Source organism: Lissotriton vulgaris, chromosome 5 (assembly GCF_964263255.1).
Source record: "Lissotriton vulgaris chromosome 5, aLisVul1.2, whole genome shotgun sequence".
Lineage (NCBI taxonomy): Eukaryota > Metazoa > Chordata > Amphibia > Caudata > Salamandridae > Lissotriton > Lissotriton vulgaris.
Genome location: NC_141693.1, coordinates 2,024,215,318 through 2,024,242,753, shown reverse-complemented (window position 1 = coordinate 2,024,242,753; position 27,436 = coordinate 2,024,215,318). Strand labels below are relative to the sequence as shown.

The 27,436-nt window shown below is 46.6% G+C and overlaps 2 protein-coding genes across 4 annotated transcripts in view; one reads left to right on the top strand and one right to left on the bottom strand.

The window, feature by feature from the left end:
- The window catches only part of ZER1 (zyg-11 related cell cycle regulator), a 275,316-nt gene extending 270,774 nt beyond the window's left edge, over positions 1–4,542 (bottom strand). For both annotated transcript variants that reach the window (XM_086924883.1, XM_086924884.1), the window contains exon 1: positions 4,430–4,542. The gene's annotated coding sequence lies outside the window, so the exon portion shown is untranslated. The remainder of the gene's footprint in view (positions 1–4,429) is intronic.
- A 138-nt stretch (positions 4,543–4,680) lies between these two features.
- Positions 4,681–27,436, top strand: part of TBC1D13 (TBC1 domain family member 13) — a 219,662-nt gene continuing 196,906 nt past the window's right edge. The window contains exons 1-2 of one of the 2 annotated variants that reach the window (XM_086924885.1): positions 4,681–4,824; positions 19,554–19,627. In XM_086924885.1, coding sequence (XP_086781011.1) covers positions 4,796–4,824; positions 19,554–19,627 — 103 coding nt within the window. In that variant the 5' untranslated portion in view covers positions 4,681–4,795. The remainder of the gene's footprint in view (positions 4,825–19,553; positions 19,628–27,436) is intronic. The other variant, XM_086924886.1, reaches the window with a different exon arrangement.

Genomic DNA, 27,436 nt, shown 5'->3' with positions numbered 1-27,436 from the left:
TTTTCAAAAAGAAAATCCCAAACGAGATTTTCCTTTTGAAAATAAAAAAGATATTGCTCCCCTTGCCATGGGAGTTCTCTCACATGGCGAGTGGCCAATTTGTGTTTTTTACTGTCCCTTACTGCCAGGTTTGACTGGCGATGATGGACAGTAAAAAAAAACAGCTATACGACTCCCTTCCTAATAGGGTGAACAAACATATAGCCAATTCTCCGTAGGCCCTTACTCCTTCGGGCAGTCGGAGAAGTTAGACTACGGCGGTGATGGAGTTGTCATGGCCATGGCCAAACCTATGGTCCACCCACATTTAAATCGGGTGGTGGACCAGTATGTTGGCGGGGAGGGAACACTGTCGCTATTGTGAAGAGGTTCCCTCTTTGCCAACATCTAAATCGACCCCTAAATCTATTACAGACCACAGAGTAACACCATCTTTAGGATAAAATGAACATATACTTTGGAGTACAAACCTCTTAAGAAACAATATCATACAGACATCTGGATGCCAGTCTCTTAAGAATAAACCTAAAACAGACTGCAGTATCACACTCTTAAGAAAAATATATCTAGTACAGACCTCAAAATGCCACCATCTTAAGAAAGAACAAATCTATTTCAGACTGAGAGGGTTTTACTGTCTTAAGAATATGTCTAGTACAGACCTCAGGTGACACCCTTTTAAGAAAAAATCCTGCACAGAAGTTGCGGTGCTATCCTCTGAAGAATAAAACTAATATAGTAATCTGAGTACAATCCTCTTAAAGACAAAAGTAGTACATACACCCACTTAAGTATAAATCCAATATGGAGTTCACAGCGCCACCTTCTTAAGACTAAATCTAATACACTTCTCAGAGTTCTATACTCTGAATAATAAATGTAATACAACCCACAAAGCGCTCTCCTCTTAATAATAAATATAGTAAAAACCTCAGAGCTCTATCCTCAAAATAATGAATCGAATATGAACCTCAGCTCTATGTTCTGTGAAACAGCTAATACAAACCTCAGAGTTTTATCCCCTGAATAATAAAATCAGAGAGAAACTTCCAACTTCTATCTTTTTTTTTTCCAAGACCTTTATTGTACAAGTCCAACATTACACAGCTTATGGCCCACAACCCCACGGGCTGGCCGCAACACAATCAAATGCAGTTCAACACTGTCAGAATAACACAGCCCATTGGCCGACAACCCAGAGGTCCGGCGGCACGGTAGATTAATTTCTGTACAGAACTCGCCATTTACACTCGATAACTCATAGGTCCGTTTTTTCGGTGTTGTAACAACAACCTAGCTGGAATAAAAAACTAACAAAATACAAACCATAAGGTAGACAAGTATATTGAGCGCACAACACCTGTCCCCCCTGTATGTGACATGTACAGTCTGCGGGCGAGCAGCGCCCCCCACTAGTGGTTCGGGTAGTGTATCATGCCCCTTCGGGTGTGTTAAGTTGTTGGGTTGCCATACTATTCCGGGCCAGCCAATTTCATACTCCTTCCCTCTCTGTGTTGCTAATCCTGGGTAATCTCAAAGGTCTCAATGCCTGCACCCCCAACCCCGGCTCCCCATTACTCATCCTCTTCCTCGGAGGGCATTTGCTTGTCTTCCTGCAGGGGTTCGCAAATCTCCCCCCTGAATACATTCCACGGAGACCATATCTTGTTCCATTTACGCGGGCAGGCCCTGAAGGTATATACTGCCCTCTCCGTAATCATCACCCTATCCATATTCGTGCACCACTGTGCCAATGTGGGGGCCTCAGCCGCACCCCACTTCTGCGCTATATCACGTTTTGCTATCATCATTCCTATCGTGGCCCACTGCTGGCCATGTCTGGAGAGATCGTTTGGTTCCCAAACATTTAACAGGCATTTTCGTGGTTCAGGAACCAGTGACACCCCCACCGTTTGGGATATGGTGCGCATTAATTGTCTCCAATACTCCACGATGCAAGGGCATTCCCATATAGTGTGAATTAACGTCCCCTCGTCCCCACATCCACGCAAACAGTAGGGATGTTGTGCCAGCTGTATTAAGTGTAGTGTCGTTCTCGTGTAATATACCCTGTGTAAAATCTTGAGCTGCACGAGCCGGAACTTTGCCGATATGCCCACCTCCTTAGGTGACGCCAATGCTTCGTTCCATTCAGAATCGTCCATGTCACCTAATTCCGCCACCCATTTATCTCTCAGTTTTAATGTAGGGTCTGGTAGGTTGTTAAGCAGTTTGCGGTAAGTGAGTGAAGTAGCTCGCAACTTCTATCTTTTTAATAGTTAATATAATACAGAACTCAGCGTACTATCCTCTTAAAAATAAATCTAATATAGACCTCAAAATGCTTTCCTCTGAATAATTAATCTAATACTCACCTCAGAGCTGTATCCTATGAAAAATAAATGTAATGCAGATTTACATAACACCATCCTCCTAGTATTAAATCTAGAACACACCTCAGAGTTCTATCCTCTGAATTATAAATTGAATACAGACCTCCACGTTCTATTCTCTAATTAATAAATCTAATACAGAGATGAGTTCTGTCCTCTTAATAATAAATCTAATGCAGACCTCAACGTTCTATCATCGGAATAATAAATTAAATACAGACCTCAGCATTCTATCCTCTTAATAGTAAATGTAATACAGACCTCAGGCTTCTATGCTCTTAATAGTAAATGTAATACAGACCTCAGGCTTCTATCCCCTGAATGATAAATCAAATACAGAACTCGGTGCTCTATGCTCTTAATAATGAATCCAATACACACCTCAGAGCTCCATGTTCTGGCTGAGAAATCAAAGACAGACTTCAGAGTTCTAACATTTTAATTATTATTTTAATACTCATCTCAGACTTCGACTCTATGAATAATAAATCTAATGCAGACCTCAGTGTTCTATCCTCTGATTAATACATCAAATACAGACCTCAGATATCTATGATCTTAATAATAAGTATACTACGCACCTCAGAGTGCTATCATCTTAACAATATATCTAATATACACCTCAGAGCTCCGCTCTGAGTAATAAATCTAATACAGACCTCAGCGTTCTATCCTCTGAATACTCACCTCAGAGTTCTATCCTCTGAATAATAAATCGTATACAAAACTCAACATTCTGTTCTCTTAATAATTAATATAATATTTACCTCAGAGTTCTATCCTCTGTATAATAAATTTATTACAGACCTCAGATTTGTATTGTCCTAATTAGGAGTATAATACAGATTTTAGGGTGCTATCCTCTTAGGCTGAATCTAATCCAGAACACAGACCTGAACTCCCTTAAAAATCATTCTAGTGGAGACCACCAAGCATCATCCTAAAAAGAAAAATTAAAACTAGAACAGCAGCCCAAAGTGACAAATTCTTAAGAATGAATATAGTGGAGAGCATAAGAGAAGTACACTTGAATGAATAGATCGATTACAGCCGTCAGCGCATTACCCTCTTAAGAATAAATCTAGTGAGGACCACAGAGCGCCACCCTCTTAAGAATCAATCTGAAGGAGCCCACAGGGTATGACTCTCTTTAGATTAAGTCCACTAGGACTCTTAGGAATAGGTCTAGAGGATACTTCAAAGTGTCATCTTCTTAAGAAAGAATACATCCAGCCCAGATTTCAGAGTTTCAACCTAAAACGAATAACTCTATTACAGTACAGACGATCATCCTTCATGTGGATTTATGGGCACTCTTTCATGGGCTCCTTTCTGAGAAGCAATTCCTCCTCTTTCCAGGCAAGGCCAGTGTAGCCCCTGAGCCAGTGTCTCTGTGGCCTCCACAAGGTCTTTTAAAGGCAGGCCTTTTGGATTATAACCAAAGGAGATACAGTCACTTGTTGTCATCACTTGCAGCGCCAGTGTCTTTACATACCGTGGTTTGCACCGGGTGCATGAAGAGTAGATGTATATCTTGAACTCCAGTATTGAAGGGGAGTGGGGGGGGGCACCAAAGGACACCCCCGGGGGCAGCGCCAGCGGGGTCTGTCCGAGGAGGCCCCGCCCGGGGCAGGAGAGCAGTGGGGGCACCCGCCCTGACACCGCCTCCCGAGGGCTGAGCCCCCACTCAGGGAAGGGCCCCCTGCCCCCCCCCTCTCTTCCAGGTGCCCCGGTAGAAGCAGCCCCCGGGGGTTGGTCCCTGATCCTGCTGCCCCAGGGGGTCCTCGGCCGCGGGGGGTGGGGGCTCCCTGATCCCAGTGCCCCCCCTCCGCCCCTCCCTGCACCGGGGCCCGTCTCCTCCTGCTGCCCTGGGGTCCTCAGCCGGGGGGGGGGGGGGGTCCCTGATTCCAGTGCCCCCCTCCCTGCACCGGGGCCCGTCTCCTCCTGGATGTCCCGTGTGAGGGGGGGGGGCTCCTTGCACGGGGGTGTCCCCCGCCCCCAGTGTCCCCCGGCCCCTCCCTCCCTCCCTGACTCACCGGCTGGCGGCGGCGGCTCCCTCCCGGTCTGTCCTCTGAGGCTCGGCTGTCAACAAACTCGCGCGTCACTTCCGGGCCGGGCCCTAGCAACGGACCCGCTTCCGGCAGCGAACAGGGTCCGGCGGGGAACGGTGGCTGCGGAGAGGGTTCCGGGGGGGGGCTCTAGCGCCGGGCCTGGCCCCTCCCTCACACCCCCGCGGCCGAGCAGAGGATTCCGGGGGGGCCTGGAGCTGGGCCCCGCCCTCAGACACACCCGCCGCCCGGGGCCTCCCTTCTCTCGGACTCCCCCGGAACCCGAGCGCCCGGCCCCTGTTCCCCCCCGGACCTCTCCCCGCGCGCCACTTCCGGCGGGACCAGGAAGTCACCATGTCCAGCCCGAGCCTGCACCAGGGCCGGTGAGAGGGGGGCACCAGGGCCGGGAAGAGCAGAGGGGGGAACAGGGGGGGCAAGGGAGAGCAGAGGGGGGAACAGGGGGGGGGGCACCAGGACAGGTTTCTGAAGGCTTCGCTGGGCTCCGTGCAGAAGAGCCCGTGGCTTGTACTACTACAGAGGTCTGGAGTCTCTGCACCCCACTCTTACGGGATTCTGTACCCCACTTGTGCTGGAATAAGGAGGCTGCAGGAGTCCCTGGAGTCTGACTGCTGTGCACCCACTCCTGCACCAGAACCCGTGGCTGTGCACCCCCAGGCGGCGCCAGGACACTCTCGAGTAGCAATGGGCGATATAGATCCCCTTATAACATAATATATAACATAACAGGAGTCTGAAGGCTGTGTGCCCCACTGTCTTATCTTCAGCAGAACTAACAGGACATGGTTGGGTGTGGCAAGCCTTGGAGGGATACAAGGTATGTGGTGTATGCCTGTCTCCACTGCCACCACCCCTCGTGTCTGTGGGTCATATGCCCTCACCTCCCCCCATGCCCATCATGCATCCGAGAGTCTGAAGCAAGCCTCCACCTGCAAAGAGTAGAGCGCTCATCCCCGGGCATCATTCACCTGCAGCTACTGATCATCATGGTCAAGCAAACGTTCTCTAGTACTTGTTCGCAAGGCCTTTGATGTTTTATGATTTCAGAGACTTGATTATTATACCGTTGACTTCCTTAAACACTAGAGAGAAGTACACATCGCTGTTATAAGGACTCCTGGTGAAACAACTTTCGCCATTCTGCGTAAAGTTTTCATCAGAGTTGCCGTGGTAGGTAAAAACATTGACTCGGAGTGCCTTTATTTGTTTGAATGCCCTGAAGAAGTCCACCTACAGGACGAAACGCGTCGGCTGTTCTTTTCAATCACAAATGGTTTTTAACACAATTTGAATAAAAGAAGAAACTTGAAGAACACATGCTATGGACACAGACTTGATAATTTTTTGTGTGTCTGCTTTCTGTTGTGTTTAGTGGTGCACCTTTGCGACTGTTTTGAAATTTCAGAGACTTGATTAACAGAGTCCTCTATTGACCATCACCAAAGGTTTCCATACTCACTTTCAAAACAGAACTCACAAGTAAATGGAAGGTGGAGCAGCCATGTTCACCTTCAGTCCCCCTGTTACTGGTCAGAACACTTTGTAATTCGGTTTACTCTATTTGTGTATGTTCACCTTCAGTCTCCCCAGGTACCTGGTCATATTACGTTATAATTAAGTTTACTCTATGCATGTTGACTTTTCACCTTCAGCCACCCTGGGTATCTGGTGCCTAGTCGTAACACTTTATAATTATATTCACTTTTTCTATGCGTTGACATTTTCAACTTCAGTCACCCTTGGTTTCTAGTCATAGCACTTTATAATTGTTTATTCTATGTATTGTATTGTAATTGCATTTATATAATGCTTACTACCCCTAAGAAGGCTTCAAATTGCTTTTTCGGCAAGTAGCACGCTACTCCCGAACCCATAAAGAATTAGTAGTAAATTAGATTGAGAAGGGTAGTGGAGGGATAAAAAAGGGTTTGCATTTATATAGCGATTGCTTCCCCTGATGGGGTGTTGAAGTGCTTTTTCGGCAAGTAGCACGCTACTCTGAACTCATAAAGCATTAGTGGTGAATTAGTATATATGCAATCCAAGATAAACTGCTGTTTTCCAGTTAAGTGGCATTCAGATGTCCACCTTCACTCACCCTTGGAATCTGCTCAGATCTCTTTATAATTAAATTTACCTTTTGTGCTGACTTGTTCACCTTCAGTCACCTTTGGTACCTGGTCATGCCTTTTTTATAATTATGTTTATGCATGTTGTCTTGTTCACCTTCAATCACCCCAGGTATCAGTCAGATCACTTTATAATGACATTCAATCTGTCTGCTCGTTGACTTGTTCACCTTCAGCATCCCTAGTACTCGTTGACTTGTTCACCTTCAGCATCCCTTGTACTTGATCAGATCTCAATTAAGTTTGTTCTAAGATAATGTGTTGATTTGTTTTCAGCTACAAAGTCTGAAAAGCTATATCTGATTTGGAATGAGGTCAATTTGAATGAATTCTCTAATTTCCTCGAGGAGTCTAACTTTGTGCAACGGAAGGTAGTTGAGTTGTAAAGTATTGCCTTTACAAATCGAATCGAAGCTCCATGTTGGATTTCCAATAAATAGGGTATACCTTCAAATGGAGATAAAAACAGGACTAGTGTATTCTATTAAGTTGCAGCTTTGACTGACTGACTTTGACTTTATATAGATCCTGACAACACGTTCTACTACACGTGGACACTATTTTCTTATCAACAATTATTCTGTAGTCTAGCGATAGGTGAGTGTTTTGCTGGCAGAATGTGTCACCTCTGCACTCCCCTTTTTTCCTTTCTCTCACACTTCTAAATAGATTTACTGGGTTTAGTGATATGCATACTGTGGCTTTTTTGATTAGGTTGTTTGGTTTTGATTTTTTAGCTTAAATCCCTTTGGGTATCACGGTCTTGATAAGTGATTGGTGATTGCAGTTCTTAGTCTTACTTGATCTTTTGACTATTCTAGGAGTGGTGTGACTCACTGGTTAGAGGCGGCAGACCCGGAAGCAGAGGACAGCCCGGGACCAGGGTTCAATTCCCGACGCGGCAGGGTCGTGAACCAGGGTCAGCGGACTTGATAATTCTCACCTCGGTGCCTAATCTAACCAGGGATCGCACTCGGCAACTCTGGGCATTCGCTTGCCTTATCTCCACAATGGCCCCCCACAAACGCCAGGGATGCCTGGTTTCACCTTGGAGATACCCAGGAGGGAACATCTCACAGGGAAATCCAGGACTGGTTCCCCAGCGGTCTATAGCGCCAGGACGCCTACGGGTAGCAGTGCGCTTTACAAGACACACACATTTACATTTACATTCTGATCACGCTATCTTTTTTCATCTAACACTGGAGAGCACATCTTCTGAATAAACCGAAGAGACGAAGACCATCTTCCGTGTGATTTATTTGAAGAACTGTATTTGATTGCTGCTATTAGCTCAGGATATTACTTGCTTTTCGAATTATATGGGGTATTGAGTTCTCATTACCCTTTCTGGTTGATGGTGGATGGCCATCACCTTATCCTTGGAGCTTGTTCGTACTGTGATTTCAGATTTTGTCACAATCCTGCGCAATTATCACTCAGCCATCCTTCGTTCATTGTACTATTGCCTTTACAAATGCTGGCGACTGTCGCAGAGCTCTATACTTCTTTGACTTTAACCCAGGTCCTTGTTTTTCACAGAAGCGAGGACCTTTGAAATGCACTTAGCAGAAAAATAGTGGCGATGGAGACAAAGCAGAGTTAAAAAAAAGCCTCACAGTTTATAAAAAAGTTGATTTGCAAATTGATGCAAGCATACTATTCCTCCCAAATAAGTGACATCTCTAATAGAGAAAACGATTTTTAAGAATGAAAGATAACTTTCTGACATATGATTACCCCAAGTTTGTTTCTTTCAGGAATTTCTTCAACCTACTTAGTAATTACTTTGTAGAAAAAATCCTAAAAATGAATGCAGATATATTCTAGTGTATCTTTACCACCAGTGCTTGACTCTGAAGTTTGTTCTTTTAAACTGTTCGTCCTCATTAAAAAAAGACTTATCTAAGTTAGCAAAGGTCAAATCAGGCTCTCCCCATTAGACCCTTGTTCTCCTTGGATTTTTAGTCTTTGACCAGTACGATCGCTGATCCTCTAATCATTCATTTAGAGGTAGGAGTAGTCCTGAGTCACGTCGTCGGTGTCATTGTGTTCCGTCTGCAAATAAAACTCAACTTGGACCCTACTAATTCTAAGAACGTTTGCCCAATTTCCTTCCTTGCTATCGGAGCAAAAAACCTCAAAAAGCATGTAAGCAAAACTCTTTCTTCTCTCTCCAAACATTGTTTTTCTTGGATGATATCCACCCTGCTCATAACACGGGATCAGTTTTACTGTTCGTTCGTCTGCGCTTTGACTGTGATCTTGGATTTATAAATGGCGTGATGCTCCTAGATCTGTCTGCGGCTTTTGATATTGTGGACCATTCCGTCCTCCTTAACCGCATAATCGCAGTGTGTCTGGATGATAAAGCTTTTACTAGGTTTCAGTCTTTTCTCCTTGGCCAGAGAGCGAGACGGGTACATTGGCTAACCCATTTCAAATTGCCTGTGGGGTATTACAGTTGTAGGAAGGTAGGATCTTTATGCATGGTTACTCCCAATTTTTGCCTGGTGCTATGCTGGTGTTTGACTAGTATGACTGAGATCCTGCTAAAATGTACCCCAATCTATCTACTTTCTCTCTAAATTGGTATGTCCAGTACTTGGGTACATCCCAGATTGGATAATGATGTACCCTTATAAGTCCTTAGTATATGGTACTCGGGTACCCAGGGCATAGGTACCCCAGAGGTCCCAATGGGCTGAAGCATGCATTATGCCACACATGGGAGACTATTAAAAATGGAACTACAGGCCTGCCATTGCAGCTTGTGTTAGCAGGTGCTAGCACCACTTATTAAAGATGTAGGTTTCCTATATCTAGGGTCACTGCACTTAAAACCTATAAGTCACCCCTATAGCAGGCCTTATCAATCCTGAAGGCATGGTGTTTGGTTCTAAGTGTGAGGGTGCCCTTGCATGAGCAGAACACCGCTACAGCCTGCGGTGTCCATTCTCCCTGGCTGTCAGTGAAGCACCGATATACTATATAGAGGAGCACCGCATAATTACGCGATGACCATCTCGAAACTGGCTGCAACAAATCCTATCATGTTTGGTATCAAACATGTTGGAATCATACCCCCACACCATAAACGGTGTAGGGGGTATGATTCCAAGCGCTGGAAGAGCCCTCCGTTAGGCTCTCAGTGTTCCCGGTACCAGCCTTCTTTACCTGGACAGCACAAAATGGTTGCTGTCGACCAGAGACACGATTCTGCCCTCCTGCAATTAGCCAAACTCGAGCGGGCGAAGACGGAACACTAGGCATACTGTCACAAGGAGGTGTGACCACCTCCCAGACAGGATTTAGTGTATTGGGGTAGGCTGGGTGCGCTTGTCAGAGCCACTCAGTCTGCATGAAAGGCAAATTTGGTGTGCCTGTGCATAGTCCAGTTCAAACCAGTCCTGTGAGCCATTGGCTCTCGCTCTGGTGTGAAACTGGACAAAGGACATTGGAGTAAACTCCCCCCTGCCAATACCGTCCCCTGGGTGGGTCCCAGAATCGTCCAACCCTTTCCTTGGGGTACTTAAGGGCTTACCTGGGTGTAGGTCCCTAGATTCACTGTGTGAGAAGATTCAGATCAGACACCGCTTCTTCTACCGTCTGGGCACTCCGGACTTCGTTTGGGCTCAACTTCATCTCCCTTCCATTCTGCTGCATCGTCTGTGCCTGTGCACCATACAGGAACCTTCCGAGGCCTCTGGGCATCAAAGACACCCGAAGGAATCTCCCTTGGAGTCAAGGAGTCACTTCTCTGCATTTGCAGGCACCGCAACTAAGTCGATTGGTCTGCTGATCCTTAGCTCCTCGTGACTCCATAAGGTACTGCAACACAGGTGGTGGATTTCCACAGCCCGAGGCATGCCCTGCCCTCTCACCAAGTTTTAGGCCAGAATCCCTCGTGTGAGTTGCAATAATCAAACCCCTGTGCACTGTTTTTAACTTGCAGTTGCAAAGGCTTGTTGGCTTCCTTCCAAGAAGCTCTTTGAGCTCTAAGTAGCCCCAACCTCAAGCACCTCCAGTGACCAGAATCTTCAGCCACACCGCATCTTGCGTACCATGGCCTGCATCTTTTGGTGAGCTTCTCGAGGTCCTCTCGCCACTCCGTTGCCTCTGGCCTGTGGTTACTTTTGAGGGTCACCTTTGTTTCTTTTGGGCTTCCCTAATTGCTCTGGGCCTGCCCTGTCTCCTCTGCTTGTGGTGAGTCCCCTGGACCTTGCTAGTCCTGACGTTGCTCCTACTTCAACTCCTGCGTTGGTTGCATCTGCCAAGGCTTGTTGGTGCTTCTGCCCGACACCGACCTTCGTGGGACAGCTCGTGCACAACTCCTGGTCTTCTTCAGCGTCGCCTGGTCCTCACAGCTGCAGAGTCAAGGTCATTGTCACCCATCCTGCAACACCCAACTTAGCTCCCGGCGTCCCTGGTGTAGGTAATGTGGGTACTAGGCTATCCATGGTTGGGGGGTGGCTCTCCAACCTTCTGTCTTCCCCAGGGTTTTCTTCATGGTCCAATGGGAAGGGTCCTCAATCTTTAAAATTCCAAAAACGACTTACAAGTAGAGTTGTACAGAGCACACAGTCGTTTTTCCACACTGCACACGCTCTCCATGGGGTTCCAAGTCCCTCACCTTTGGTGGTTCCTTGGGTCCCCAGCACTTCTACGTCCTCTCGACCTTGTCTTGACCTGAGTTGTGGTTCTTATACCACTTCCCTAGTATATTGTCCCCCCCAGGACCCACTGTGTATTTTGTGCTATTTACTGTATTTCCATGCAAAGTATTGTATACATTGTGGTGTTCTTTTTCACTTAATCTATACTACAAGATTGCATTCTGGTAAAACAAGCTGCTTTACACTCATTCTGGACTAAGCCTGAAGGCTGCTCTCCACAGCTACCACTTAGAGAGCTTTCTAAGACCTCTTAAATCACCATAGGTGTTGTCTCGACTGGTGCAAGGTGCTCACTTACATTAGTGGGCATCATATACCAGGCCAGCTTCTCCCCAGTGATCTCCCCGTCTTTAATATATACATGGCCAAAGTTTTGGCGAACCAGGGTTTAAAGATGTATGTTGGCGTTTCCCAGATATTATAAGGTTGAGCAACAGTTCAGCTCATCGTGAGGTGTTTAGCACACCGTGCTGTTTATTTGGAATTAATGGGCACCAATAGACTTAAATGTAGAGAAAAGAAAGGTGTTAGTAATCATTGGGAAAGTAGACCTCTGGCAGGCAAGGAATTGGCCAAGTAAATTGTGAACATACTCTGCCGCATCCCTGGTTGTGAAGAGCCCTGGAGTAAAAAGTGAGTGCTCTCTAACTCTGGTAACTCTGATATCCTCAGTTGTTTCCACTTGTTTCCATCACTTGGGAATCTAGGCCGGTAGGTTTCCCTTTATAACAGAAGTTGGAAAAAAGCACATTGGCTGCTATTATGTCCTCAGTCCACCTCTGATTTGCCCCATTCGATCTGGGTTGTTTAGTATTTGGTCCAGCGGCACCTCCCCTGTCTGTGGCTGATAGTCATCACCAGATTTCGCAGGGCAGAGTAGTATGCTGGAGGTCAATGGATTAAAGGAGCGGCGATGGGACCAAGGGACAACCAGTCTTTCTGACAGTGAGACTAGTAGAAGGCCTGGCCTCTGTCACAGTCCGCGGCCCATGGAACTAGTAGTTTTTAGGCAGGAACAACATCATACTGTGGTATAGTAGTGTACCGCAGTTGGGTCCTGTCGTCTTTTTAACCATTCCTCTAAACGAGCGCAATATGTGAAAATGACTATACCAACATCTGATAGTCTATATAAACATTCACGGCTCCTGATTATCGTGTATCTGCCCACAGGTTCTATGACCAGTTCTATACTGGCCTTTATATCTAAAACCATTAAATGTGAAAAGGTAGTTTTCTGCCTATGGTGGGTGACCTCAGGTCTAAAGTAGTTAATCAATAATTACAAAATACTCTCGATCCGATCCCAGATTAAGCGACTGATAAATCTGCATCGGCCTAGTGTATTGATTTCTTTTGATTCGTATAAAAATATGTTTCCACCACACTTTAGAGTTACAAAAAATATGCTTCATTTGTGCTTTCCTAATTCTATAATACTCTGAAATATTTGTACAGTTAATTTACTGGCATTTACATTTTGTTGTGTGCTAGAAAAAATAACACCTAATAGCCTTTCTCTTTCACACACCCAGTCCCCAGCAAGATTGTCACATACATTCTCTCCCTTTGCAGTCAGAGAAAGAAAAGTAAGCATCCACCTCCCTTGGAAGGCAGAGCCTGACATTTGACCCCTGTCTTCGAATGTGTACTCTTGTTGAGTGCCTCACGAGAAAGAAAAAAGAGTTCCCAGAAACAAGCACTCATGGAAGAATACAAGGCGCCAGTCAGATAAACAGGCTATGCTCCACGGGAGGGGCAGAGACCTGCTGGAGAGCCTAAAACAAATGAAGCCAGCAAATAGAAAGTAAGCAAATGTGAGTTACAAAACAGAAAGCCAACGGTAAGCGATGGGCCAAATGCATGCCTAGGGAAACTTTCAGCATGTTCCCAATATATCTTTGCAACTAGTAGGCCTCTACATAAAAATCAAAACATCAGCTCAGTTAATACATCTGTATAAAATATATTTACCTAGATACCTTCACAGATACTTCAAGTAAATCTGTTCACTTTCAAATAAACTATTCAGAGCTCAAATGTTGGTGAAGCTCGATCTTAAATGCCTCCCCACATTACCTCTGCATTTAGACCATTCTCCCAAGCAGGCAGAAGACAATGGCCTCTGCAGTTTCGAATACTAGTTCCTGGAAGTGCACTGGACACCTTTTACAGACTTGAGGGCAAACATAAGTTGGGCTGTGCCAGGGAGCACCAATTTCATACTACCGCTGGTCCAAGGGGAAAGAAACATTTCAGTCACATGTCCTATCAGGGTCCAAAGGGTGGCAATAGGCACAGTGGGGTACCCTTGACCCCTCGAGTGCTCTACACACAGTCTTTAGACTCAGGGGCGTTACATGTCTTGTTGTCTTGTGGGGGTTCAGATGGGGCTGTGGGTTACCCTCGACCCCATTGAGTGCCATACACAAGTCTTAGGCTCAGAGAGGTTGCATGTCTTCTGGGGGTACAGATGGGGCTGTGGGTTACCCTCTGCCCCTTGAGTGCCATACACAATGTCTCTTAGGCTCCGCGAAGTTACTTGTCTTGCGGGGGTTCAGATGGGGCTGTGGGTTACCCTCGATCGCTTGAGTGCCATACACAATGTCTCTTAGGCTCCGCGAAGTTACTTGTCTTGTGGGGGTTCAGATGGGGCTGTGGGTTACCCTCGATCGCTTGAGTGCCATACACAATGTCTCTTAGGCTCCGCGAAGTTACTTGTCTTGTGGGGGTTCAGATGGGGCTGTGGGTTACCCTCGATCGCTTGAGTGCCATACACAATGTCTCTTAGGCTCCGCGAAGTTACTTGTCTTGTGGGGGTTCAGATGGGGCTGTGGGTTACCCTCGATCGCTTGAGTGCCATACACAATGTCTCTTAGGCTCCGCGAAGTTACTTGTCTTGTGGGGGTTCAGATGGGGCTGTGGGTTACCCTCGATCGCTTGAGTGCCATACACAATGTCTCTTAGGCTCCGCGAAGTTACTTGTCTTGTGGGGGTTCAGATGGGGCTGTGGGTTACCCTCGATCGCTTGAGTGCCATACACAATGTCTCTTAGGCTCCGCAAAGTTACTTGTCTTGCGGGGGTTCAGATGGGGCTGTGGGTTACCCTCGATCGCTTGAGTGCCATACACAATGTCTCTTAGGCTCCGCGAAGTTACTTGTCTTGTGGGGGTTCAGATGGGGCTGTGGGTTACCCTCAATCCCTTTAGTGCCATACACAATGTCTCTTAGGCTCCGCGAAGTTACTTGTCTTGTGGGGGTTCAGATGGGGCTGTGGGGTACCCTCGTCCCCTTGAGGGCCATACGCTATGTCTCTTTGTCTCAGTGCCATTCACAAAGTCTTTAGGCTCAGGGGAATTACATGCTCCATCCCATCTTCAAGTCAGGCTCGCGGACAAATCCAGTGTACTGCAGACTAATTACCCTGATTGATGTCAAAGCCAAATTCTAGGCTGCCAATCTATTAACAGATTTGGAAGCTTGGGCATCAGCAGAAAACGGTACCCCTGTCACACAAACGGCTGTTAGGGCGGGCATGAGCACAACCATCAATCCTCTTGCCACAGTCTTCTCATTGAAAAGGCCAATCACAAATACTCCAACTTATACACCTGCTTTGTTGATCTAACAGCTGCATTTGACACAGTCCCACAGGATCGGCTCTGGGCAAAAATGGCCAGATGTGCGCACCAACAAAACTCCTCGAAGCAATAATCAATTTATACTCGGATACCTGGATATAAGTCAAAATAGGCAGATGTGATACAATGACTAAAAAGATTCCCACTTTCACCCGCCTAAATCAAGGATGTGTTCTTGCCCCATGCCTTTTCAATGTATATACAGCAGACTTGGATGCCCGTCTATCGGAAGCTTAGAGGGATCCAGCTAAAACTAGCAAAGAGACCTGTGCGACCAGTCTACAATATGCAGACTACATTGTCTTATGCAGCCAGATCTCAATCAGCCTCCAGCCTTTCTAGCAAAACAAAAAGTATCTGTTTCTCGTCGAAAGGCAGCCAGCAAAACATAAAATTCAAATGTAAAGCAGCAGGGAAAAGTCTTGACTTGGTCAATACTTACAAATATTTAGGGGTGGAAATAGACACAAGATTGCATTTCAAACGTGACTTAGTACAAAGAAGGGCTCTAGCCAACAAGCTATACTTTGGTTTCAACCAAATTAAAAAAAGATGGGGAGCTCATCGCAATCATATCTGTTACAAATCATTGGGGCGGAGTTTCTACCCTCACTGACCGATGGTTCGGAGCCGCTAAAGGGCAAGGACGTAACCACCCTAAACCAACAACAGTCTGTTTTGTTCAAACGCATCTTCCATTTACAACAACACATCCCTCAAGCACAAGTGCTCCTGGAATTCAGACTTTTTCACCAACTCCCATTAAGGATGGCTGCCATAACCAAATTGTGCTGGAAGATGAGAGCTGCACCATTCGAGTCACTGGCTGCCTTGTGCTGGGCCAAAATGGAGAGCCAGTTCACCCAGAAAAACGACTGCCTACAGTGCTCCGACAAGCTTGAACAACCCTTGATCCCTCCAAAGTCTGGGAGTCAAACATCAGTTTCACAGCATTTAGAAAAATTGCTAACCAGTCAGCCAAGTTAAAATCCTGGACAATCGACAAAGCAGAAATAGCTGGGAAAAAGCATGGCTGGTCAGTTTTACAATCCTACTCCAACAGGTGCCCCAACCATACCCCATATGCCATATTTCCCAACCCATCTCACGCTTTCTCCTACTAATCTGTATGGAAGTTTTCCCCTCAAAAGATCAGGTCTCTTCCTGGAAACAAGGTTGGTTGGACTCCCTTTGCCGTATATGTGGTCAATTTGAGGAAAGACAGTTAGACTTTTTGTGCATTTGCCCTGCTGTCCACCGACGGAAATTACTTTGCCCCACACTCCGGGCACTCAAGATAAGAAATGCATGGTTTGTACGAGATCCCAGGGTGCTAATGGGGCTGTGTGGTATTCTTGACCTCTCTGGTGCCTACACAAAGACCTGTAGGCTTTGTGGAATCACTTGTCGTGTGAGGGTTCAGAGGGTGACAGGGGGAAGTGGGACATTATCAGCCTCTAAAAGTGATGGCTGATTGCAAAGTCCACTGCCCACCACCCAACTTGTGCTGTAAACTCTGTTTTTTAATCTTGAATTGATTGTGTTTTATATGACCGTGGGTGGTGGTGTGTCGGAGTAATGCAGACTTACTAAAGGTTCAGATGGACTGTGGGTGGTGGGGAGAGGTGACGTCAGTAAGTAAAGGCAACAGTGGGTGGTGGTGTGTGAGTGAAGAATTAGTAAACGTTCAGGTGGACTGTGGGTGTTGGGGAGAGGTGACATCAGTAGATAACGGTGTGACAGTGGTGGTGGTGGTGTGTGAGTGAAGGCGTAGTAAAGATTCGTCAGGTGGACTGTGGGGAGAGGTGACCTCATTAAGTAGAGGTGACAGTGGGTGGTAGTGTGAGTGAACACTTAGTGAAGGTTCAGATGGACTGTGGGTGGTGGGGAGAGGTGATGGCAGTAAGTAAAAGTGACAGTGGATGGTGGTGTGTGAGTGAAGTTTTAGTGAAGGTTAAGATGGACTGTGGGTGATCGGGAGAGGTGGCACCTGTAATTAAAGGTGACAGTGGGTGGTGGTGTGTGAATGAAGACTTAGTAAGGGAACAGATGGACTGTGGGTGATGGGGAAGGTGACATCAGTAAGTAGAGGTGACAGTGGGTGGTGTGTGGGTGGAGACTTAGTAAAGGTTCAGATGGACTGTGGGTGGTGTGGAGAGGTGACGTCAGTAAGTAAAAGGGACAGTGGGTGGTAGTGTGTGAGTGACGGATGTATGTCGTTACAACGCATACTTTTACTCCGCGTACCATTACAACGCGGTATTTACAACGCATACCGCTACAACGCATAGCGCTTTGGGGTGCTGGATAGTGGTAAGTATAATTTACTATTCTAACTCCAGTCCCCGTGGACCCTAGGGAAGGTGTTGGATAGTAAATTCAACTTACCTCTTATCCTAGAGCGCCCCCCAGCGCAATGCGTTGTAACGGTATGCGTTGTAATGCCCGCGTTGTAGTGGTAGTGCGGAGTAAAAGATGCGTTGTAACGGGTGAATACCGTGAGTGACCACTTAGGATTCAGATGGACTGTGGGTGGTGGGGAGAGGTGACATCAGTATGTAAAAGTGACTGTGGATTTTGTTTTTTAATCTTGAATTTATTATGTTTTCTATGACATTGGGTGGTAGTGTGTCGGAGTAATGCAGACTTACTAAAGGTTCCGATGGACTGTGAGTGCTGGGGAGAGATGACCCCAATAGGTAAAGGTGACAGTGGGTGGTGGTGTGCGAGTGAAGACTTAGTAAAGGTTCAGATGGACTGTGGGTCTTTGGGAGAGATTACGTCAGTAAGTAAAGGTGACAGTGGGTGGTGGTGTTTGAGTGAGGACTTACCAAAGGTTCCGATGGACTGTGGGTGGTGGGGAGAGATGGTGTCAGTAAGTAAAGGTGACAGTGGGTGGTGGTGTGTGAGTGAAGAATTAGTAAAGGTTCAGATGGACTGTGGGTGGTAAGAGGTGACATCAGTAAGTAAAAGTGACAGTGGGTAGCGGTGTGTGAGTGGCCACTTAGTAAAGGTTCCTATGGACTGTGGTTTGTGGGGAGAGGTGACATCAGTAAGTTAAGGTGATAGTGGGTGGCAGTGTGTGAGTGAAGTCCTAGTGAAGGTTTAGATGGACTGTGGGTGATGGGGAGAGGTGACATTAAGTAAAGGTGACAGTGGGTGGTGGTGTGTGAGTGGCCACTTAGTAAAGATTCAGATGGACTGTGGTTGGTTGGGAGAGATGACGTCAGTAAGTAAAGGTGACAGTGGGTGGCAGTGTGTGAGGGACGTTTTAGTGAAGGTTCAGATGGACTGTGGGTGATGGGGAGAGGTGACATTAAGTAAATGTGACAGTGGGTGGTGGTGTGTGTGTGTGTGGCCACTTAGTAAAGATTCAGATGGAATGTGGGTGGTGGGGAGAGGTGACGCAAGTAAGTAAAGGTGACAGTGGATGGTGGTGTGTGAGTGAAGTCTTGGTGAAGGTTCAGATGGATGGTGGGTGATGGGAAGAGGTGAAATTCAGTAAAGGTGACAGTGGGTGGCGGTGTGTGAGTGAAGTTTTAGTGAAAGTTCAGATGGACTGTGGGTGATGGGGAGAGGTGGCGCCAGTAAGTAAAGGTGAAAGTGGTGGAGGTGTGTGAGCGAAGACTAAGGGAAGGTTTTGATGGACTGTGGGTGGTGGGGAGAGGTGATTTCAGTAAGTAAAGGTGACATTGGATGGTGGTGTGTGAGTGAAGACTTAGTGAAGGTTCAGATGGACTGTGGGTGATGGGCAGAGGTGACATTAAGTAAAGGTGATAGTGGGTGTTGCTGTGTGAGTGAAGACTTAGTAAAGGTTCAGATGGACTGTAGGTGATGGGGAGAGGTGACATTAAGTAATGGTGACAGTGGGTGGTGGTGTTTGAGTGACCAATTAATAAAGGTTCCGATGGACTGTGGGTGATGGGGAGAGGTGACGTCAGTAAGTAAAGATGACAGTGGGTGGTGGTGTTTGAGTGACCACTTAATAAAGGTTCCGATGGACTGTGGGTGATGGGGAGAGGTGACGTCAGTCAGTAAAGATGACAGTGGGTGGTGGTGTGTGAGTCAAGACTTAGTAAAGGTTCCGATGGACTGTAGGTGATGGGAGAGAGGTGACTCCAGTAATTAAAGGTGACAGTGGGTGATGGTGTGTGAGTGAAGCCTTTATAAAGGTTCAGAGGGACTGTGGGTGCTGGGAAGACGTGAAGTCAGTAAGTAAAGATGACAGTGGGTGATGGTGTGTGAGTGAAGACTTTATAAAGGTTCAGACGGACTGTGGGTGCTGGGAAGACGTGAAGTCAGTAAGTAAAGGTGACAGTGGGTGGTGGTGTGTGAGTGAAGAATTAGTAAAAGTTCAGATGGACTGTGGGTGGTGGGAAGAGGTGACGCCAGTTGATAAAGGTGGTGACTCGAAGTGATGCAGACTGTCACTAAGGTATGTGGTGAAAAATGATGGTTGTAAACAAAGGTGAGGATGAATATTTTAGGTGAGGGTCTAACACTATGCTGCATGTCACAAGCAGATGGAGCATATTTTTAAAACAAATGTAAATATAATGTTTTTCTAGTTCCTTGGGGTCAGTATGTGCTGCTCTGCCAGGCTGCCACTGACTCAACATAGTCATTGCTTTTGATTTTCTTTTCTCAGGATTGCAGAGTTCAAGGATCTTCTGGGTGAGCCTAAGATCAGCCTTCGGAAGCTGCGAGCGCTGTGCTTTAATGGTGAGCCCCCCCCACCCACTTTAAACTCTGTTAAACTCTACTTCATGGTACTCGCAAACCTTTTCCCAGAAGCCTAAAAGTATGGTGTGTGTTGTGTGACCAAGGGCCACATTGATGCCCGCAGGGTGTAGGACATGGGGCAGTGAAAGTTGAGCGTATTGGAAACAAAGCAGGCATAGTGTGCACAGTGGCTTGTAGAGTATTTTTAGGGTTTCATCCTTCGCTTCCCTCTAAACTAAGCTCCTAGTCTCTAGAAAAGTAATAGATTTGGTAATACTGTCTTAACCTATATATTAGCCGCTATCCCTTTACTACACCCTATGATGAGCCTTCTCTACTTGCTATCATTGCCTTTGGCGAGTCAAGTTGTAGTGTAGTTCTTATATATTCCCAATAGGCTCTGTGCATTGGAATAATATACACTATAGATTTGACATAGGACTGAGGTCAATATGTCTCTATCAAGTATACTAAACTCAATTGTGTGTGCCAGCTAACTCGGAGGTCACTAGAAACGTTATCGAATAAACAAGAAGGAATTCGTTTCTGACAACCGCATAAACATGACAACTTTGTTTCCCCTAGAATCAAAACTATATCTTCAGAGTCATGGAAACAATAGATAACTATTTCACTCAGTCAATCGTGCAAGCTTCGATTCTACAGAGTTTGCACAGGAAATAGAGAAACAGGCGTTTCAATAAAAAGGGTTTATTGAACAGTCTTCTTTCTCATGCAAGAGAGGTGAACTGCTACAATCGTTAGACAGAATGCGAAGTATAATGCGTACAGCGTAAACAGTAATATAAAATAATACTGTAATAGCATTGTCTGTTGCCATGACATATATAAAAAATACATACATAAATAACACAGGCTAAAATACTCAACTGGTGCTTCTAAAATACGCCTACCCCAGTGTACCTAACCTAGGTCTAGTACGAGGGAAGAAGTAGGTGTTGTCTTTAGCATAGGTTTAGTTTTGCCAAGAATTGCCAAAGGTTTCTCTATGTTCTAATCAGCTCCATACCTTAGAATGAGAGAGGTTGGTATCTCTTTCCCGGGACTCGATTTCCCAACACCCGCAAGGGGAGTCAGAAACGCTGGAGCTGGATTCTCGGCAGGAGGATGACAGCTTCTAGTCAGTGCGTCAGCTGGAAAGTTGGCTACCTTCGGCACTTGCTGTAGCGAGCTGCATTGTGCAAGTAGGTAGTCGAACTGCACCGAACCACACCATGCTTTGCCATAGCAAGTGAAGGTATATTTATACCTTGAAGGTGTTTAGGAATGCCAGAATTGACGTAAAAGTCGGGCATATGAACGTCATGAATGAACCCCTAAGGAAAAGATGTTCATGCATAATAAATGAGTTCTTGGAGAAATCAATATCCAGGCCAGGGGAAGTCCCTTCAGCTTAAGAGTCTGGTTTTCCAAGAAATCGTTGTGACGTAGATGAAACGATGGGAATAGCCATGCCTGTATTTGGGTAGCATGGGCTTTGCCTAAATAAGGACTGGATATCTATGCCTATATAAGGGCAATGTGAAATGTACCTATATAAGGGCAGGAATCAGGAAATTCATTCCGAATCTAAAATCGAACACAACAATGTGTATTACTACTAGACAACTTGATTATTGAATTGGAATGAAATAAAATCTTCAGCCTCACTAACGTCTTGTGTCTTTAGTCTGTTTCATGTAAAATTTCCCCACTCATTTTGTTTATTCCTATTCAGTCCACTATTCCTATCAGCCGACAGCACAGGGCAGGCAGTCACACTTCATTGCAAAAGGTGTGTAGGGTGGCTTTGCTTTTTTCTATTTCTTTATGTATGTGTTGCTCAAGGCAGGCCTCAGTCTTTCCTGCTATAAATTATTTTGTCTGGTCCAGTGCATAATTAGCAGTGGTCCCTCTCCCTTCTTAAAGATGGAGATTGGATTACAGATATTGCACTTGGCTTTACAAAACCTTGTGGAGAGATGGGGAACTGAGGAGTAGGGTAAGGGGTACATAGAGCGAGTGGAGTCTGCAAGCTCCGCCTACCACTTATACTCTGGAGCACCTTATAGCCCTTTGAGAACCCCAACGCAGGTGCATCATCTCCCAACCACTCTTTCATCTAGATGACAAATTGGCCACCAGAACAGTGAATTCCTTGGAAGGATGCCTACAGAAAAGGGCTTGAGGACAGTGACAAAATTCAGTAGCAATTAGGATAAAACCGGGCACGACTGGGCTAAACATGGTATTCTGAAATTGGGAGACCTGTACGGTTCAGGCGGCTTTTTACAATTTGAAACTCTGAAACTTTTGTTTAAATTGCCGGAAATTATGCGATTTAAATATATTCAAATAAGGGACTTTTTAATACGTAAGATGAATCTGATAGCAGTAAGTAGTTCAGATCTATGGACTTGTTTCTACTCTGCAAACAGGAAATCATTAATTAGCGTGGGATACAAGTGTTTAAGCCAAAATAGATCAGATGAAGCCCCTAGATTAGCGCTAAAATGGTCTTCTAGACTAAGACTTAATGTGACTGCCCAGAATGTTACAGCCGCCCTAGTAAATATCAACAAAGTGACTCACTCATCTCGCTTAATGCTCCAATCGTACAAGACTATCTGTCACTTATATTATACACCATTAGGAATTTCCAAAAGGTCACAAAATAACTTGAGCAGTGACCGTACCAAATGTCCTAAATGTGGTCTGGTGGCAGCAGACCTCATACATATGATTTATTCTTGTCCGTCATTAACTGGGTACTGGTCAGCAATAGAAAATATCTTACTTGAAAAAAAATGACAAATTTTGCATTGTCTGCAGCTTCGGTTTTACTGGCTATACATCCCACTAGCAATACTAATACAGATTTGTTAAATATTCTTCTGACCTGCGCCAGATTGGTTATAGCGAGAGCTTGGATCTCTCCAAACCCTCCTTACACGACTGAATGGTGGGCTCTTGTTAATGAAATTTATACTATGGAAGGTTCACTTGCAAAGAATCGGGGACCAAAAGCAACTGGGAAGTTTGTTAAGATTTGGGGTAATTTTCTGTAAAGCTTGTACTGTTTTGGACCACTGATGTTTGGAGTAGACGATGTTCTTAACGGCTCAGCTGTGTCCTTCCTCCCCTAACTTCGTTTTATTTCTCTTAGGCCTCTGTTGTACTTTATGTTTTCAGGTCCTCTTCCGGTTAAACACAGACCACTGGCAATGTTAGGAGCTTGTTGTTATTTTATTTATATTTTGATCTGTATCTGCATTATATTTTTGTAAAGTGAAACTGCTAATCACCTTGACTTGCTTGTCAATAATAAAAAATAAAAAATAAAGCAATTAGGATATTAACCGAAATTTACAAATGCATAAGTATGATAACAGCACAAAGCAGTCTCCTGGCTGGAGACGCCTCCAATTTATTGACGTAATGAATACAGAGTATTCTAAAATAAATTGTGAAAAGCTTACACTGCCTAGTACAATCAAGAAGTCAACTCCTCCAATTTTATGCAGTGTGATGATGTGTTTTTTTCCCGGCAACTCTCAGGACCGGGGAGCAGCCGGGGAGTGCATCTGTGGTTCAGGAGCACAGGCCCTTGTGCAATGCAGTTGCAGCTTTTTGATCAGGTTGCAGCATAGGTTTCTGCAGATCACTAAGTGACCTTTGCCCTGAGTAGCTCCAGCTGTCCTCCACCTCACATTGTTGAGATGAATAAGGAAGATCAAGAACCGCTGAACACCTTACTCACACCAGATAGCTAGTGCGCTTCGTGCCCACCCTGTAGCCTGCATCCAAGATGAGGTAGATGGCTTCAGTCCATAGGTGCCTGATGCTGGCTTCACAGAATCCACACACTGCAGTGGGAACTATGTTTTTTACAGGGCACCGTCCTTCACCATGGATTCTACACCAAGAGGCCCTACTGATATCACGGGAAGCCTCCTCAACATGAATTTGGACACCAAACATAGGAAGATGCCCTTGACTTTGGTTAGATCTCACCAAATGTTTTAGTTTAGTTCAGTATTTGCATGGCAAGTGTATCTTAGATCAGCTTCCTCAGCACTGGAATGCAAGCTGATGGTATCACACCAGCTCTATAGGTCACATTTGTTCTTTGCGAAGATGAAGGTTTGGACCAAGAACTGTCCTCCTTATGAGCCTCTTGCAGGGTTGCGGAGATCGCTGCTTTTACTGTTGACGCTGAGAAAGAAGCAGAATTTCAGTGAGTAGAGAGTCTGAGTTCAAATTCAGTGACAAGAACATGGAAGCCCTGCCAAGCTGCTGAATGCCTGCTGTGAAGACCCACTGCCCCCTGGTGTGAGGAGCCCATGGTGAGATCACAACACTGCCGTCGCTGCCTGACCCTACTCTGATGATTTCCCAGCAAGGACATCCTTTCAGTGCCATTTTACTTGATGAGGCCCACGACCTTCGAGGGAAAATCTCAGGAGACCTCTGATGTTACCTCCTGTTTTTATTGTGGATTTCTGGAGTAGCTCTTCCTCCAGTGCAATCTTTGACATTTCACCTCCCATAAGAGGTCTTCTCGCTCTCTCTGCGGAGGCTGACCTTGAGATGTACGAACAAAAATGTTGCATCATCACAGAATGCTGAAGTTCCTTACTGGCCCTCGACTGGAAGACCTTCATCTCTAGACAAATATGCTTCACACAAACATCAGCCAGAGGTATCAGAATGCTGCGGTGGATAAAGGATGCAAACAAAAGAAACAACAACTTACCAAGAGGATAGTTGAGCCTGGTGCAGCCAGCATCCAAAGCACAGGTTACAGCAGGATGGTTGAGGCTGCTAGATCAGATCCAGGACGGCTAAGGCTGCTATGTCAGATCCAGGATGGCTGAGGCTGCTATGTCAGATCCAGGATAACTGAGGCTGCTATATAAAACCAGCATACCTAAGGCTGCTAGATCAGATCCAGGACGGCTAAGGCTGCTAGATCAGATCCAGGATGGCTGAGGCTGGTAGAGGCTGCTAGGTCAGATCCAGGATAACTGAGGCTGCTATATAAAACCAGCATACCTAAGGCTGCTATGTCAGATCTAGGATGGCGGAGGCTGCTAGATCAGATCCAGGATAACTGAGGCTGCTAGCTCCGATCCAGGATTTCTGAGGCTGGTAGAGGCTGCTAGATCAGATCCAGGATGACTGAGGCTGCTATGTCAGATCCAGGATGGTTGAGGCTGCTATCTCAGATCCAGGATGGCTAAGGCTGCTGTGTCCGATCCAGGATGGCTAAGGCTGCTATGTCAGGTCTAGGATGGCTGAGGATGCTATGTCAGGTCCAGGATGGCGGAGGCTGCTATGTCAGGTCCAGGATGGCGGAGGCTGCTATGTCAGGTCCAGGATGGCGGAGGCTGCTATGTCAGATCCAGGATGGCTAAGGCTGCTATGTCAGATCCAGGATGGCTAAGGCTGCTATGTCAGATCCAGGATGGCTAAGGCTGCTATGTCAGATCCAGGATGGCTAAGGCTGCTAGATCAGATCCAGGATGGCTAAAGCTGCTATGTCAGATCCAGGATGGCTAAGGCTGCTAGCTCCGATCCAGGATTTCTGAGGCTGGTAGAGGCTGCTAGATCAGATCCAGGCTGGCGGTGGCTGCTAGATCAGATCCAGGATGTCTAAGGCTGCTGTGTCCGATCCAGGATGGCTAAGGCTGCTAGATCAGACCCAGGATTATTGAGGCTGGTAGAGGCTGCTAGTTCAGATCCAGGATGACTGAGGCTGCTATGTCAGATCCAGGATGGTTAAGGCTGCTATGTCAGGTCCAGGATCGCTAGGGCTGCTATGTCAGATCCAGGATGGCTAAAGCTGCTAGCTCCGATCCAGGATTTCTGAGGCTGGTAGAGGCTGCTATGTCAGATCCAGGATGGCTAAAGCTGCTATGTCAGATCCAGGATGGCTAAGGCTGCTAGCTCCGATCCAGGATTTCTGAGGCTGGTAGAGGCTGCTATGTCAGATCCAGGAAGGCTAAAGCTGCTATGTCAGATCCAGGATGGCTAAGGCTGCTATGTCAGGTCTAGATTGGCTGAGGATGCTATGTCAGATCCAGGATGGCTAAGGCTGCTATGTCAGATCCAGGATGGTTAAGGCTGCTATGTCAGGTCCAGGATCGCTACGGCTGCTATGTCAGATCCAGGATGGCTAAAGCTGCTATGTCAGATCCAGGATGGCTAAGGCTGCTATGTCAGGTCTAGATTGGCTGAGGATGCTATGTCAGATCCAGGATGGCTAAGGCTGCTATGTCAGGTCTAGATTGGCTGAGGATGCTATGTCAGATCCAGGATGGCTAAGGCTGCTATGTCAGGTCCAGGATCGCTAGGGCTGCTATGTCAGATCCAGGATGGCTAAGGCTGCTATGTCAGGTCCAGGATCGCTAGGGCTGCTATGTCAGATCCAGGATGGCTAAGGCTGCTATGTCAGGTCCAGGATCGCTAGGGCTGCTATGTCAGATCCAGGACGGCTAAGGCTGCTATGTCAGATCCAGGACGGCTAAGGCTGCTATGTCAGATCCAGGATGGCTGAGGCTGCAATCTCAGATCCAGGATGGCTAAGGCTGCTATGTCAGATCCAGGATGGCTAAGGCTGCTATGTCAGATCCAGGATGGCTAAGGCTGCTATGTCAGGTCCAGGATCGCTAGGGCTGCTATGTCAGATCCAGGTTGGCTAAGGCTGCTATGTCAGATCCAGGTTGGCTAAGGCTGCTATGGCAGATCCAGGATGGCTAAGGCTGCTATGTCAGGTCCAGGATGGCTGAGGCTGCTATGTCAGGTCCAGGATGGCTAAGACTGCTATGTCCGGTCCAGGATGGCTAAGGCTGCTATGTCACATCAAGATGGCTAAGGCTGCTATGTCAGGTCCAGGATGGCTATGGCTGCTATGTCAGATCCAGGATGGCTAAAGCTGCTATGTCAGGTCCAGGATCGCTAGGGCTGCTATGTCAGATCCAGGTTGGCTAAGGCTGCTATGTCAGATCCAGGATGGCTAAGGCTGCTATGTCAGGTCTAGATTGGCTGAGGCTGCTATGTCAGATAGAGGATGGCTAAGGCTGCTATGTCCGGTCCAGGATGGCTAAGGCTGCTATGTCAGGTCTAGGATGGCTAAGGCTGCTATGTCCGGTCCAGGATGGCTAAGGCTGCTATGTCCGGTCCAGGATGGCTAAGGCTGCTATGTCCGGTCCAGGATGGCTAAGGCTGCTATGTCCGGTCCAGGATGGCGGAGGCTGCTATGTCAGGTCCAGGATGGCGGAGGCTGCTATGTCAGGTCCAGGATGGCGGAGGCTGCTATGTCAGGTCCAGGATGGCGGAGGCTGCTATGTCAGGTCCAGGATGGCGGAGGCTGCCATGTCAGGTCCAGGATGGCGGAGGCTGCTATGTCAGGTCCAGGATGGCGGAGGCTGCTATGTCAGGTCCAGGATGGCGGAGGCTGCTATGTCAGGTCCAGGATGGCGGAGGCTGCTATGTCAGGTCCAGGATGGTGGAGGCTGCTATGTCAGGTCCAGGATGGCTGAGGCTGCTATGTCAGGTCCAGGATGGTGGAGGCTGCTAGATCAGATCCAGGATTGCTCTAGTAGTAAATACTTGTTCTCTTTGTGTAGTCAAAATGGTGTAGTTGGTGAGGCTAGTTTGAGATGAGGACTGGTGAAAAGACTGACCCTTTCTGGTTCCAGCAGAACTGCAACTGACATTAAACTATTGTAGACACAGGCAAGAGCTGGAAACACAGAAGCTATTGAGAGCAGTGACCTCTAAAGATCACGCTGAGTTCCAGTTGCG